This window comes from Amphiura filiformis, chromosome 4, assembly GCF_039555335.1.
Source record: "Amphiura filiformis chromosome 4, Afil_fr2py, whole genome shotgun sequence".
Lineage (NCBI taxonomy): Eukaryota > Metazoa > Echinodermata > Ophiuroidea > Amphilepidida > Amphiuridae > Amphiura > Amphiura filiformis.
Window position 1 is genome coordinate 72,609,188 of NC_092631.1, and position 16,685 is coordinate 72,625,872.

The 16,685-nt window shown below is 35.2% G+C and overlaps 1 protein-coding gene across 6 annotated transcripts in view; it reads left to right on the top strand.

The window, feature by feature from the left end:
* Positions 1 to 16,685, top strand: part of LOC140151380 (solute carrier organic anion transporter family member 4A1-like) — a 93,838-nt gene that overhangs the window by 45,265 nt on the left and 31,888 nt on the right. For 5 of the 6 annotated variants that reach the window (XM_072173693.1, XM_072173694.1, XM_072173696.1 and 2 more), the window contains 2 exons: positions 11,428 to 12,976; positions 15,141 to 15,240. In XM_072173693.1, coding sequence (XP_072029794.1) covers positions 12,214 to 12,976; positions 15,141 to 15,240 — 863 coding nt within the window. In that variant the 5' untranslated portion in view covers positions 11,428 to 12,213. Of the gene's footprint in view, positions 1 to 7,255; positions 7,332 to 11,427; positions 12,977 to 15,140; positions 15,241 to 16,685 lie in introns of those variants that run through there. The other variant, XM_072173697.1, reaches the window with a different exon arrangement.

Here is a 16,685-nt window from a genome sequence, read left to right on the forward strand (position 1 = left end):
GACAGCATGTATTTTCTGTTTAATAATTAATTTGTGCAAAATATAAGAGTGACTTACGTACATCACGTAACATTCTGGGTTGCAATTATTAAAGTCGTTTCCGTAGCTTTTAAGTTGGCGGCACATCAGTGAATAATGCTTTTGTTTCTTTGCATTAGGTAGCCTTAACATTTAAAGAGATGCTCCAAATTCAAGTTGAAAGTAATTAAAATGAATTTTATGAAGATTTGAAAACTTAAAAAAGACTAATGACAATTTGACATGATTAAGGGCAATGAGTCTCACACCAGGGTCTCGTGTCACTTTAAATATTGATTTTTGAGTTACTGGTTAAAAAGTGCTCAATTTATTTTGTTTTTTAATGATTTCATCAAGTGATGAATTGCTTTTAACTTGATAACAAGAGGGTGAAATAATGGGATTGTATCAAAATGTAACAATTTTGATGGGCTTGTAACCATGGTAACAGGTGTAAAAAGTGATTTTTACATTAGTCTCATTTTGCTTTATTTTGTTTGTCACAACTATGATCAAAATAAAAGAAAGACCAATGTAAAGAAATTAAAGCAATTTTAAATGACCCAAATAAATCGCCCTTCATTACTGCAGCTTCCCTTTCAGGCGTTGTCCCTGGTTATCCATTTGAAATGGCACTCGCATTGCTTTTAATCAGAGATGGACTTGATAGCCTAATTAGAAATTAATGAATTCAAATAGTGAAAGCAACCCATCTATCAGTTTGTAGAGGTCATTAGACTGCTTGTTCCTGTTCATAAGTGGAATACTGGTCCAAATTGTTGGGATTTTAATTTTTTTTTCTTGCTGTCTGCTTGTGATTATCCTGTGCTTGGAAAACATTCCAGAAATGAATGCTTTCTTTATGATCTGTGAAGTATTTTTCAACTCTGAACTTCAGTTTTCGGCAGCAATAGCATCACCTTCAAAATTCCCACCAAAGATGTATTTTTTGTATGTTGCTGGAAAACTGCACCAGAAAATGGTTATATAAGTCGTGTTCACATTTTGAGTTACACCCGGCGTAAAGTTACGCTAACATTGATAAAAATTCCACAAATATTTTCGCTACTCCTACCGCGTGTCCACACCTAGCCTACTCCTAGCACTACGCCGACCAGATCCACCAAGCATTCACTTCTGGTCGGTGTAAACATCGACTACCACTTCCATTGTTTCTGTGATCGTTTTCAACCACGCAATATGTAATGTCTTAGTTCCGACCAACAAAAGGTAAAACTTACACCGGGTGTCAGGAGTAGCAGCGTTCACATTGCAACTTACGCCTGGCGGAGGGTACACCCAGCTTGCTACTCCTGACTTTTGTCAGGAGTAAATCGTCGGACGTACGCCTGGCGGAACTTACGCTGACCATCGTTCACACTGCCACTACTCCTGGCAATGCCTACCGCTACTCCCAGCAACTTACGCCGGCCAAGTTCCGCCGGGCGTACATCCGACAATGTGAACACAACTATAGCTTGTAAATTCTTGCCAATAATCCAGCCATTGATATAAAGTATATGAGTGAAAAACAGGATTTATAATTATATGAGTTGGTCTGTGCCATTCCTTTTCAAGAACTAAATAATAAAAATCGTTAAAGGATTACTTATATTTCCGTCCATCTTTGTTTGAAAAAGACTGCTGAATACAAGATTTCACCTGGCATTCACTTTACTTCATTGGAGATAATACTGAGTCTAATTAATTTGTCGGAAGGTTCTGATGTCCATAATTTATCATGGCACATAGGCATGTAATGATGTACACTTTTCAAACACAATGATGTGCAACATTTGGTATATTCAAAGTAATTAATTACTGTAAAACTTTCAATTTTCACTGCATCCATTTTCACAAAATGTGTGTGATTATTATTACCAAGTGCATGATCTCTAGCTCAACCAGTTAGGATTAGGGGAACCTTGTGCTTCATGGTCAGGATTAGAATTGGAGTTAGGGTAGGTGGTTGTTGGTTTTTAGGGCCAGAGCTGTAGATTGGATGAAATGGTCAAAAATGGGCAAATAAAGGCATAAAATCCAAGATATCATGACGACCAGCAAACAGCAGGGGTTAGGGGTTAGAGAAGGACATTCCACAAAGGGGCGCTTCCCCATTTCCCCCAGCTACACCACTGATGGCATGTCCACTGTCACAATTTCAATTGTAATCCACCTGCTGCAGCAAATTCATGAAATTAAACTGATAACAAAATGAATTCATTTTGTTTTGAGGTGTGTGATGTCAACAAACATTGACAATAGCTACAATTGTGAGTCAGATACTTGTGTAATAGTATTTACTGATCTGACCGATAACTTTCCATTTTCTGACTCCAATTTTCCAGATGGGTGACGATAAAGATTATATAGATAAGAAGCTTCTAAGTAAATGCAATTAATTGATCTAGTCAGTGCTAGGGTATACCAATGTGTGTTAAAATATTTCTAATTGGTAAATGCAGCTGCACATATCTCTGTTGCTAATTATGCAAAAATAATGCTGTACCAGCAACAGCTGGATTACCTTACATATTTTATAATGGGACATTACCATGTAACCGTACAGACTTCGTATTCATCATGCTGTACCAATTTTCTAAAATAATTCAGATTCATATTTAGCAGACCTTTATTTCTGAGCTTTGTTAATTACTCTCCTGATTTTTGTGAGAAGCTTAATAAGGAGCTCGTGTTTTTAAAACCTGTCATAAAACACAGGATTTCAAATATTAAGGGCTCTACAAATCACACTCCTATAATGCTGTTAAGGAGAGCTGTAGGATCTCTGGAGCAATTGAGCTCCTTAAAAACGAAGGCCTGATTTAGGGGAAAACTGAGGCAATAGTGCCCTTTACAATAGCTCTCTTATGACCATCATCACCAGACCTTATTTACATGTAAAACACTTTTTACCAATTGTTTGTAACTTGAATAATTGGCTAATCAAACATCATCCTTTGAACTATAAAATGTCCTATGTGGAACAACACTGTTTTGCACTTTCTTTACCTCATATAGATTATAAATCTATCATGTGACCCCCTTCACCAGGTCACTTGTCCTTGGCCGAAGTGTCATCAGCGTTATCTCCTAGATTACATCTGTTAATGCCTAGATATGCTTGACATAAAAAAGAATTAAATAAATTCAAGCCATCCATGATAAATTGATTCTTGATTCTTGTGTCAACATGGCCTTGTCCTTAGATTTTCCAGTACCATATTTTACCTAGTTAGTGCTCTTTCCCTAATTAGTGCCTGTCTGGAGTTTGTGTACTGTAAACCTGTTTAAGTGCCCTTTCATTTAGACTCTTTTTCGGTGAATGCAAGTAAACTAAATTAAGGAAATCATATGTGCATTGATGAGTTGCAATAACTGATATTTGTTTTACGATTGAATTTCTGTTATATTATTTAAGGGATGAAATCAAAACTTGACCGGCGGTTGACTGCTGGTTCTGTCTGGTTTCTATTGTTCTAAACAATGGCAACCGGTGGTCAACCGGCAGTCAACCGGCAGTCAAGTTTTGATTTCACCTCTAAATAATAAGCATTGATTGCATGGCAATGTCCCATTTTACTTTTACCCTAAATGTCCTGTTTGATTTTCATGGAAAATAATAAGCGCCTACTTAAAATGACATATTTACCTGCCTCGGCAACTAAGTAGGTCAACTACTGTACTTTATTCAATAGGTGGCGACATAATCACTTTACATTAATTAATGCAAATATCTAAAGGGAAATAAAACAGATATTCCAACAATTAATCTTCAATATTAAAACACAACCCTGTCAATTTCGTCTCATGTACCCTATCATTCAATCTATTAAAGTGGGGACAAGATTCCAACATCATATTCCTGATTTTAATTTGTTGTTGATCTTGTAACATTGTTTCTCACAGATTATTAATTTTGTACAATCATAAATTATACATTTCCTTCTAATCATTTCTGAACAGGTTCAGCTGCACTTCAGCATAATTTAATTCCATTGAAAGTAGTCCAAATGTCAAGATCTTTCCTACTTCATAACCCCTTTTGGAAATTTTTATCAACTCATCTAACATTGATTGCAAAGTTCAGAATGAGCTTTGATGTAAAATTGGATCGATCTGTGCCCTCACAGACTTAGCAAGCACAAGGAGCCAAGGCGAAGTTGAGGACTTAGCGAGCGTGTGCAGCCGAGGCGAAGCAACCTCTCTGGCGAAGCAACCTCTCTGGATAGTAACGCAACAGAGCTCAAAAGTACTGCTACCCCATTACATCCTCTTCGTGTAAACCATGAAGCAAATGAACCAGTAACATTTTGTTGGTCATGGTTGTGGTATCATGGTTTCCGGCTTGTTAATTATCCAGGTGTAAAGTCTCGAGGCCAATACATAGTGCTTGACCAAACATACTAGGCAATTATGCAGCCAATTATTTTCCAATTAGGCTAATGTCATGGTTAATGTTGTTTGGAAATGTCACCTACATTGTTATTATTGTTAAGAGTATATGGAAAACAGGAAAAGGAAAGTGATAGAGAATTGGGAGTTGAAATGCTAAATCATATGCTGCTCTAAGTGCTTGACTGGTGATGTTACAGAGAATAAATTGGCACAGCAAAAGAGCATAAATTTGAAATAATGACAGCACTCATTCTCAAACAACATTCCTTTTTACCCTTATTTATAAATACAAAAATTTTCAACATGAAAATGTATGTGTTTAGTTAAAAATCTATCAAGGAATTGATATAAATGTGCATACATTTTATGTGTAAATAGTGTGGTTCTTTGTTTGTGGGCCCAGGCCAGAAGTCTTTTATTTTCAGTACCAAAAGACCGGACTTTTAGGGCCAGGACTAAAGTTGAAAGTATATCACTTGAATGCTGAGAATGTTTAAAATAAACATGACAAGATATTCCTTCCTTCATGGATTGGTTTCTGATATATAGAAAAATACAAGACTTATATAAACTGCAACTGTATAACCTAGTGCTATATACTGAGTAACTAACCACTTCTTGTTTATCAAACTAGGTCAGGGCAATATTTGTGATTCCAATGAAAACCTGGGATGAAAATAGCTGAAATTCTGTAAAATGAATTTCAGTAATAAATTGCTTGTGGATATTTGATATTGATTCTTATAAATGCGATTAAAACATATTCATAGTACTTGTCATTACATTGCATCACAGTCATAATTAACAGTTTGATTGTGCACCTGTGACACATAGAAATCAAGTTATTTGCATTAAAAATCTAATGAGTTAATTGAAAGAAATCAGACGAAGGTGGGAACGTTAGGTTGCACTTGATTGAGTTCATGTAAGGAGCTATTCATCCCCATTATTGGGGAAACAAAAGTTCATTTAGGATTTCAGATTTTGAGATTAATGAAATAATAGGGATTAAAGCAAGGATTAAATTTAAAGATCAGAATGTTAATTGTTACCCAGGCCTTGAACTAGTGTTCTAATTCTGCTGAGGAAGAAAGGGATTGGAATTTTATAAAGGCCAAGTTTAAAAATACCTTTTGGTATCTGGATTTTGTAAGGAGGTCATTTTATAATGTTTTTCTTGACAGTGATGAAGGAAATGAGTAAAAGATGCATTCAAATACTTCTATATTGATGCACTGTGATCAGGCCTGTTTTTTTTTTGGGGTGCTGATTTTGAAAAAGTGGACTTTTTTCCAAGGGGGGGCGATTTTGTGTAAAGTGGACTTTCTCCCCCAAATTTTGACCTTTTTTGACCAAAAATGTGTGAAAACCCCGATTTTTTTGCTCACTACGCTTGCAAATTCTGGAATTTTGGGACTTTTAATATACTTTTGCAAATTTGGGGAGGTGCGTTCGCACTAAGGCTGGCATTTTCGGTCGGGTAAACGGGTACCCGCCCGAGATTACATTACCCAGGTAGGAAATACCCTCCCCGGTACCCGAAAAAAAAAAAAAAAAAAAAAAAAAATATCATTAAAAATGGCGAAAAAACGTAAAATGCAATTTGAAAACGAATTAGGCGAAATAGGGTAAAAAATTAAAAAAAAAAAAAAAAAAATTCAAGATATTTTGTTATTTTTAATATGCAAAATTGATACATTTTGTATTCATGTCATAGTCTATTAATGATTTCAAAATGCATTCAAATTCAATACATTTTGAAATCATTAATAAAAATACAAATACAAAATAAAAATAACAAAATATCTTTTTTTATTTTATTTTATTTTTTTTTTTAGGTCAACCATGAATGATCCTGGCATTTAGGTCTAGGTCCAGAGCCACTACAAAACCGAAAAAATAAAAACTTAAAAAATAAATAAAAAAATTTTTTTTTTTTTTTTTTTTTTTTATTTGGTTACTCGGTTACCCGCCCGAAAATTGCGTGGGCGGGTACCCGGTACAAAATTACCCGAAAATGCCAGGCCTAGTTCGCACCCCCGTACCCCCGTGCGTACGGGCCTGACTGTGATATTGATGGGGTTATTACTTGAAGATTGATTGTTGGAATATCTGTTGTATTACCTCAACAGCCTCCAATGTAGAAAAGGTAGAAGGGAAGAGACTGCTGCATGGGATCCAAGTTACTAAAAATGCAAAACTTGCCAAGGGTTTCTTATTATTTATTTTATTAGTACCCCTTCCCTAGAATAAGCAACCCCTGTGGAATTGTTTAAGTGAGGACTATCTGAGCGTCCCCTTTTAAATTACTACATCTCAATTCTGTGTATCAATAAAATTATGATCTAAACCTTCCTGCATAGAAGTGTGATAATTTTTCATTTGTGTAAACTCCCAGTTTTTACTTCCTTGTTTTAATATAAAGCATCCCTTTATGCAGTTGATTTTAGCGCATGGGTGCTAATGACAGTAATTGGAATTCACAATAAAATGAGTGAAAATGACCAATTGGAAAGATATGTCTCAATCTATCCATAAAGGCATAAACTCCTACATACATTTTACTAAATGAGATAACAAAATTTTCTTTTGATGTGGCCTTTGTGGCTATTTTATATTTCTCGCTAATTTTCCAGCTGCTGACTTCCTATTTTTACCTAAAATTGTGAATGAATTCACAGCTAAAGGCACAAATTTATTCACTGCAATTGTGACCCGCCAATAATAATAGGAGCTATTGTTGTTCTGTCAGTGCATAACTGAGCATGCGAGTTGCATGTGCAATCTTACGTTTTACGTGCACGCAGACATTTGCGCCGAGGACGTCATATGAGTTAGTTCAGCTGCATGTTTTTCCTATCTTATACTACTTTTGGAATTAATCATTGATTGATTGAGGTGCTTTTAATTAACAGGTATGTTAATAATGTATCTTGTATTTAATGATTTACCTTACATATATTGGCAGTTGTACAGTACTTGTACCACCAGTGTGATGGTATTTACGTTTTATGAGGATTTTCTATAGGCAAGCTACTGTACTATTGAATATCTTGATCGATATTTTTGTAAGTTTTCAAATTTGTTCAGGTGATTAGTAGCGGCAAATTATTTAACAGCAAATTAACTAGTAGAGAAAAAATTGTTTTAGGAAATTCAAATATTAAATCTGAGAAACTTGAGTGAAATAAGTAGATGTTGCTCTTAGAAGATCAGACACCAATTTAACAAATTATTTTTCTAAATTGTAATCAATTGTTTTAGGAAATTCAAATATTGAATCTAAAAAACTTTATTGAAATAGGTGTTTGCTTTAGAAGATCAGACAAATTTTACCAAATTAATTTGATAAAATTAAATTGTAATAAGATTCTCACTGCTTACAGTTGTATTTCCTATGACTCCGTGACATTTGAAATGGAAGCAATACTCTTCCTTGAGGCAAAGAAAGATATTTTTGTGATAAGGAATCTTAAGAGGAATATATTTCTGCAACTCATCTAGGCTTTGTATATTTGTATTGATAGTGCATCAGTATACACGTGGATGTACGTGTGTGTATCTCATCGCCGTGGGTTGCACACACTGATGTGGCTCCATTCATGCAGCAAATTGACATTTTATATGCGATTGTGGATCCAATCACTGCTGATTAAATGAATGGATATTTGGACCATGGTTACAGGAGATGTGTATTGCAGTGTGAGAGTATACAGATTTATTTATGGTGTGAACAATGTATGTTGAGTGTGTGTTTCTACTACTTTCAAAATGATCAATATTTTTGATACAAATAATCAAACACCATTTGCCGTTGCATATTCTTTAGTAAATTTCGGTACATATTCATTTTATTCACAAACATACACGTCTCTTTTCCGTGTTGAATTTCACCAAGCACATAATAAATAGACAGTGCATGTAAAGTGTGCAACAAAAATAATATTCTTTTTACAGTCTATGAACACACACACCCTCTTGTACAGTGTGTTAATTGGGGACACTTGCCTAAAACCACCAAAAGGGGACACTTAATTCTAGCATAAAACCCACCAATTGGACATAAGTGGGGATATTTGTTTGGTTCAATTGGGGACGCTTGTCTAAAACCTACAATCGGGTACATGTCCTACACCACCTGACAACTGCATGGGGACATTTTTGGCATTTTAGCCAAAGAGGGTGCAGGGAGAGAAGTCTTTACAACATCCCCAGTTGTCAGATGTCCCCGTTTGGTGGGGTTTAGACCAGCAAATGTCCCCATTCGTTGGGGTTTACAAGCCCACACCACCCAATAACACCAACACACACACCCACCACAAACATGCACATCATAGTGCATTAACTTACTATTTACATGATTAGCCTAGCATTGATCAACATCTATCCAAATTAGTAAATTAGCCAATCAATGCAACGGATTTCACACTTTTAATGAGATAATTAGATGATAGAATTGAGTAAATCCTGGAGTTAATTGGCAGTGTGGTTGATACATGATGGACAGTTAATTACCCTGCACTGCTGATCTATGTTTTGTTATGGTAACACTGAAAGAATTTGATCAAGTAGGTGAAAGGCAAAGAGGGGTTCAATTCCATAATAGTAGCCCTACATGTAGTACAGTAAAAATTTCATGTGAATGAAAATAGTGTGTGGAATGTCTGTGTAGGTATAGATACAGCTTTTCTTCCTCTTTATCACAGAAAATATGGTTAAATTAAAGGACCTAGTACATTTTTGTAGCAGGGCTATTCAGTTGCACTATGCATGAATCAAATTTATTCTCATATAAAAACTTTTCTGGTATAAAGAATCACTTGTGAGAATTAATTCACTGTCATAATTGATTGCATGGAGAATGGGTTTGATTTTAGGAGAATCAATCTTAATTCTCTCAAAGTTAGGAAGGCACCATTAGATTTCCAGGGGGCCTGGAAGTTGTTTGCCAACTATGTGAGCAAAAAAACTTTGCTTGCTATCACACATGCACAAAGTTGCCCCACCTTTGTATAATGCATGAAAAAAAATCGCCACCGAAAAACTTGCCCATTTAACTTCCAGTGTCCCCTTGGAAGTCGAATGATGCATTTCATAGGAGAATTGTTGGGTGAATCAATTGTGTGATTCTCAACAATTCTGTGATTCTCAACAAATTTGCAGCACTAGTTTTGGCTGAGACTGGTGTGTAAATCTGCACAAAAGTGTTTATTTTTTCACTTTTATGTGACATTGTGTGGTTTTAAAGCCATAAATACCTGATGTCAGTATGACAAAAGGTGTTTTTTTAAATTTCAAAATGGACAGTCGTTTTATAAATCTTTTAGTCTGGTGCAGTGTTGTTACAAGTGCTTTACAAAGACATCTTATTGTAAATCCAATAGACAGTGGGCAACAAAAGTGCAATCATTAACATTAAGTTGTTTTTCTTGGGGTTATTTCCACCTGATTGCAACAAGAGACCATCTCATGTCCTTCAAAAATTGTTGGGGCTTTGTAAAATGTAGACAGATTAGAAGATACATAAATGCCAGGGAAGAAGATTTGAAAGGATACCGCTAATGCCATTTATTCCAATAAAAAGATCCAAAAGTGGAAGAAAAATTGACATTTTAAAATCCTTCACCCCCCTCAAAAAAAAATCCTGCACTCAGGCCTGAAAATATCAAATTTTTTGTCATCTGAGAACATGAAACATTATTTACAATGAGAACATTTTTGAAAATTCTAATTATTGGCAATGGCATTTACTGTGTATCTTCAGTAGACAGGTATATAGACAATAGGGCATTGATTGGAGAACAATGTGCGAGTGAGACACATCAAACAAACAAGATATCTCATCAATTCAATCCATAAATGATGCAACCAAGCAGACAAGGTCGTCACCTAGATATTTGCAGAGCTATTTATAATATCAGTCTTGACTATGTAAAACAGGGGGGCTGATATTGCCTGGGAATTTCATACCTGATACCAAGAATAATGTTGGGAGCCTATTTTTGCCAAACAATTTGTTTTGTAAGTAATATTATGGCTCTAAAACTAAAGAATGGATTGATTTGATATGCATATCCACATACAATTTAGCATAACACACCCAGCACACAAAATACACCTACACACATTCACCATATGCTGCTATTGCAGCCAGCTACATATAGGCTACACATATTGCCTTCATGACTTTGTAAGTTTGTATAATGTTTAATAAAGCTGACATATGGATCGATGTTTCAATGAACTTTGGGATCAAACATTTTAAAACATTTTTTGTATTGTCAGACCACCCTGATTGTAAACAATAATATTGTAAAATATGACATTGGAAACTTTCATACAAATATGTGAGCATGGATATTAAAAAGCACATGTCCCGAGATATTAAAGTTTGTATGTGAATGGTGACAATTTGTCTGAGTTTCGGCAATTTGCAAAAAGACAATATTATATGATCCTTGGGTGCTATCAATAATTACACAGCAATAACCTTGTGTATTGGAATGTAGACAAGATAGAAGAAACAACCTGTCTGTTCATTTTTTGATATGCTTTCCTTGTAAGTTGCTAAAATAAATAAGAAATTTAATTTTAAAGATTTTCTTAGGTTTTAAAAGGACTAATATTCAATGAAATTATAGTTTAAAATATTTTTTTAGTTAGGAGCAGCCTTTAGACAGAATACTAAGTCAGCTGTTACCATTTAACTAACAATTTTTTGAGCCTTGCTTTGAACTAATTGTATTTCTGTTATATGTCCCATATTTTAGGCCACCAAAGTATGCAAATTGGTCATCAACATAAAAAGTACACATTCCTCATACATGTAAGTGAAAAATGTTTTAAAGACAAATTTGATGAAACTTATTTCTTGTTTAAGTATTCCAGGAATGAACAGCACATTATGAATATATTTCAGTCCTTAATTCTGTAACCCTTAAAAATGTCAAAGTACATTCCAAGCATAATTTTAACATCTCTTCTTTCAACTCTTGTTTCATTTTCATCCAGGTTTACTTAAGACAAGCCAACACAACAAACTGATGACAGACAACATGGACTTTTTCAGTAGGTGACCAAACGAGGGCAGTATAAACACAAGCCTGCAGCCAAGCAGTCAAGTCAACCAAGCAGCAAGTCATTATCAATGATTAGAAGCTCCTGCATGTAGCATTTTATAGTGTCACTGAGTTTGTGTAAACTTGATGCATCCTGGTTCAAGCTAAAGGAAGACCTACTGCAGAGTTTGCTATCACAAGACCTACTACCTATCTAGCGCACTTCATTCATGACGCATACCTTCTCACTACTACTACTACTATTACTACTAAAAGGTCGACAGGACATCATTCACCCTGGGCAAAGCCAATAAGCTTAGCTGGTTGAGTCCACTTCACAGTATCAGTTATCTGCTAAGGATACAAGCTCTGTTCACCCTGTGCAATATTTGGAGACAGCTGATTGGATCTTGACATCTTTGTATGCAGACTTGTGGATTGTGGAGCATTATAAAGACATTTATAAAAGGGTATAGTCGATAAGCGTGGACTTCTTCTAATATAATTTGGAAGCGGTTGACCACATCCATTATATCTCTTAATGCAATTAAAGGATCTTGTTTCAAGGTATTTTGGTGATTGCGGTGGGTGGAGTGTACTGTTGTGACAACGTTACCATGAGAACTTGAGTGTTTCTTTCCGCAAGATTTTATCAAGCTCCTCTTCATCATATTTTGTCGCTGTTTGGTATAACCAAGGCGTCATTATATTCAAAGCAGTAACTATCATATCAAGGAAGATGAATGGGAACGGACACGCCAACAACAGTATGGAACTAAATAACAGCAATAACGTTCGCTCAGATACACCTGCGACTTTATCTGGAGTACCAGTAGTTGCAGATGGAAACTTGCACGAAAATGGACACGCCAAGGAAAAGACAAACGGGTATGGTGTCGTGAGTACGCAGGCAAGTGACGATGAAGGTTTTGGAGATGAAGATGAGGTGGAATGTGGATGGGGGCGCTTCAGGCCGAGTTGCCTCCAATGTTTTAATCGCATGCCAGGATTTCTTGTATTCTTGTGCCTTTTTGCAATTACTCAGGGAATGACCGTGAACGGACTTGTTTACGTTGTCACCACAACATTGGAGCGAAGATTTGGACTCCCTAGTGTGAGAAGTGGATTCATATCCAGCTCATACGATTTCTCTGTAATGATTATTATTGTCTTTGTAACATACTTTGGTGAACGAAGCCACAAACCATACTGGTTAGGTATCGGTGCCTCGATCTTCTCAGTAGGGTCGCTGGTATTTCAGTTTCCTCATTACACGACACCTTTCTACGAATTCCAATCCGCCGATTTTGAACTATGCGATGTGAATCGCAATGACACAGACGTATGCGAATTGGGGACTTCAGGGTCAAGTTTATCGCACTATTTCTGGGTGTTTGTTTTTGCGCAGTTTTTACACGGACTAGGCGCAGCACCTCTGTACACTTTGGGTATCACATATATTGATGAAAATGTCAAACCAAAGATGACTTCCCTCTATATAGGTAAGTTGAACATAAATATTTCAATCATTTTTTATATTTATGGAATTATTTTTAAAATACAAAGATTTACATAAAGAAATGAAATTATTTTTAAAATACAAAGATTTACATAAAGAAATTAATGCTTTCTAGTTGTAGAAGCATCTGAAAAGTATCTGATGATAAAGCTTTCATAATTGAAATATATGAGTCCTGGATGCATATTTTTCAGTGCAAAAATTATGATAAGTTTAATGTTAACGTTTCTCTCCTACAAATATCTAAACAATACAAAAATCTAAGCTAATTGAACAGACAGTAGGAAGAAATGTTGTTGTAGTATTTGTGGCATATGAAGTGAATTTGACTGAACTTTAAGGAATGAAGTGAATGAGTTTATATAACTTTATATCCAAAGCTGAAAATTGCTTCCCACTTGTAACCGGACCAGTCCACTACCATACTATGTTTAGTTTAATGCTTGGTTTCAATTGACAGCCCATATGAATATGAGACACACAAAATGAGAAGAAAGTCACATGGTGACTTTTTGCACATTTTGTGAGAACAGGTCTCATATTTATGATATTTTCCCAGAAAGATTGTGTTCCCATAAAGATTGTGTTTGAAAATGTTAAGTACCATATATAGTTAAAAATACATTCAGTTTAATCTTCATTACATGTATTGTAAACAATACAGTTAGTTTAATCTTTAAATACACATATTGCAAAAGAACATTTCACTTAGATTTAATATTGCTTTATTTCCTGGGAGTTGCTGGACTGAGCCAATTTTACTAACACACTCATCATACATCAATAATTGTGTTCCATACTCCATAGTTAAGTGACCACCATACCAAATCATTGCACCCATTTGATTCATATAAAAAACAACACCTATACTATTGAAATTGAATTGAGCATAAAAATAACGTATATCATACTTGTAGGGGCCTACTGCACTGCATTGATATTGCGTAGTTGGTTTATTTTTCTTTGTTGATAAAGACAATTTTGCCAACTTGCTTGGGGCGGTTGGTGCAAATTGAGGTAGTGAACCGTGAAACTTGGATATGTCATTAGCTGTGATTATTTAACTGCTGGTCCAGTGATCTGCCATTCTATAGATCTAGAATATGTGCTAAAATACTTTGAAGTGAATTTGTACAATTGAACCAATATAGGTTATTCATAACCAGGATATATTTTAGCAGAAACTGGATTCCATTGACAGAATTGTAAAACAGGATATCTTTTACAGTGCAAAACTGCTATACAACTTCAAAATATTGTATTCACATTTTGTATAAAATATTTAGTCTTTTGCTAATTATTACTAGTTGATACCATAGCCTGTACCATCTAAAAATGCCCTATTGATAAAAAGTTTAAACTTTGACAACCTTGGTGAAATTAAAGCTATAATCCTTTAAAGCAGTATAAGATGATGATTTACTGAAAGTATTTCTATATTTTTTAATGTTAGTGCATCTCCTAAACAAGCAATAAATTTACCTGATTATGGTCTAAATATTTGGAATTTTGTGGGATAAAAGTGCACAAATATAATTCAACCTCATATTTGGTACTCTTGACAGGGCCAGGGGTTCAAGGAATACATAGCATATGTAGTTTGAAGTGGTAGCATTACACCCAAATTTTTGATCATAGGTGTACACTTTTTTGAAAGTGTTGCCAAAAATTTATAAAATGAGACAAAAACTAAAAAGAAAAAAGCAAGTAACATTAAAATATCAAAGGTGCTTATTTGAAACTTAAAAAGCAAGTGAGAGTAAAATATATCACTGATAACCCTTTAAGAAAGGGCACAATTTTGTTCAATCAATGCAAGAGCAATTGGCATAATGTTTTACATAAAGTGCAAATAGTATGCTGCTAGATTTCCATAACTATGATTGCTAAACAAATAGTGTAATCAGTGGTACTGAATTGACTGATAAAACATGATAAATGGGTTTTATTAGAACTGAAGGATGAATTGATTGATAGCAACTGATGATTAAGAGTCGTGGACTGGTATCTATGAAGTTGTGAATTGATTCTGATGAAATCATTACTCAAGATGAAAATTTGATCATTTATATTTTGAGTTTAAAAAGGTTTAAACCAGTGTGTGTTGTTTTGATTTTGACATCTTGACTGTTTTCTTTCACCTCTAGGCATCTTCAATGGAGCATCACTACTCGGTCCTGCAATTGGTTACTTACTGGGTGGCGCTCTACTAGATATCTATACTGATGTCAAAAAAGATCCTGACACGTAAGTCAATCTCTGTTTATTTACATTTTGTTGATAAAGAGTGGCCTCCTCAGCATCAGAGTCCTGTTTCCCACCTTAGGGCGGATTTTAAGTGTAAAAGGACCTATCAAAAAGTGGGTTTTTAATGAAGTTATTGGGTTTTCAGAATAATGACCCTTTGCACTATCGACCTGCAACCAAAAAAGTTGCTTTTATTGAAGTTTTAAAAGTAATTTGTTTTTAAACTTTTCCTTGGTTTTGCCCATTCTGCTTTTTAAGAGCAAGAATTGTGAGCAACTGCCAACAAACTTGACTTTTTTTCTGATGTAAGAGGGTGACAACTCTCTAGTCCGAAGGTTCCCTAGTCCGAAGGCTCCTTAGACCGAAGGTTCGCTAGTCCAAACACATAATTTACCATTCACAAGTCCGAATTCTGAAAAAGGTTCGCTAGTCCGAATATCGAATAATGAATAAGGTTCTCTAGTCCAAATATAGAATAAGGCTCGCTTATCCTAACCCTAATCCTAACCCTAAACCCTAACCCTAACCTTTATTCTATATTCGGACCTTCGGAGAACCTTCAGATTAGTGAACTTAATTTGGTTTTCAGACTAGCGACCCTTCGGACTAGAGAGCCTTCGGACTAGAGAGCCTTCGGACTAGAGAGAAGTCATAATGTAAGAGATAGATGGTACTGGAGCAGGGGAAACAAACAATAATACTGTATTATTATGTGACATGACCTGGTGCACTCAGGTCAAATTCAACAATTTGAATTTGGTTTCCAGAGGAAACAGAAGGAAACCAACAGTTTGAAAATTCAACTAGTATACTAGAGATAAAGGATTTTCAGCGTAACAACGCTTTCTTATGCGGTAAATGTAACTATGATCTTGATTTTCTCAAGTGCCAATTTGGGTCTCACTGGAGCAGATTGTGTCATTTCACATATAACTCACTTGAGTGTGGTCTGCCGTAAACAACATTGCATTGTACTTATTTACAAAGATATTATTGTTGGGGCTTATACAACGCTACAAAAACATTTTTCCTTGCTTTCTTTCTTCAAATGAGGAATAATAATAAAAATGTTTCAATTTTGTCACTCCCCGAAGGCATAATGTTTTCTGGTTCTAAAGTTAATCCCATTTCATTACCTTCCATTTTATAGTTTGTACTGACTACTACCATTTCAGTATGACCACAATGCACAACATTTTACAAAAGCTTTTACGAAACCTACCAAAAAGACCTCAAATATCAGTGAACACCAAAAGAAGAGCCAGAGTACATTACTTGTTCAACCAAAGTTCAACCTTTCATTGGGAATATCATCCCATTCCTAAACACTTTCACCACATGAAACCCCAAGGAGAATTCCTACCAAACATTTGTATAAATCTATCCAGTGTTGGTTAAATCTAATGCATTGTGACATTTTACAGATTTGGTTCAAATTATTTGTC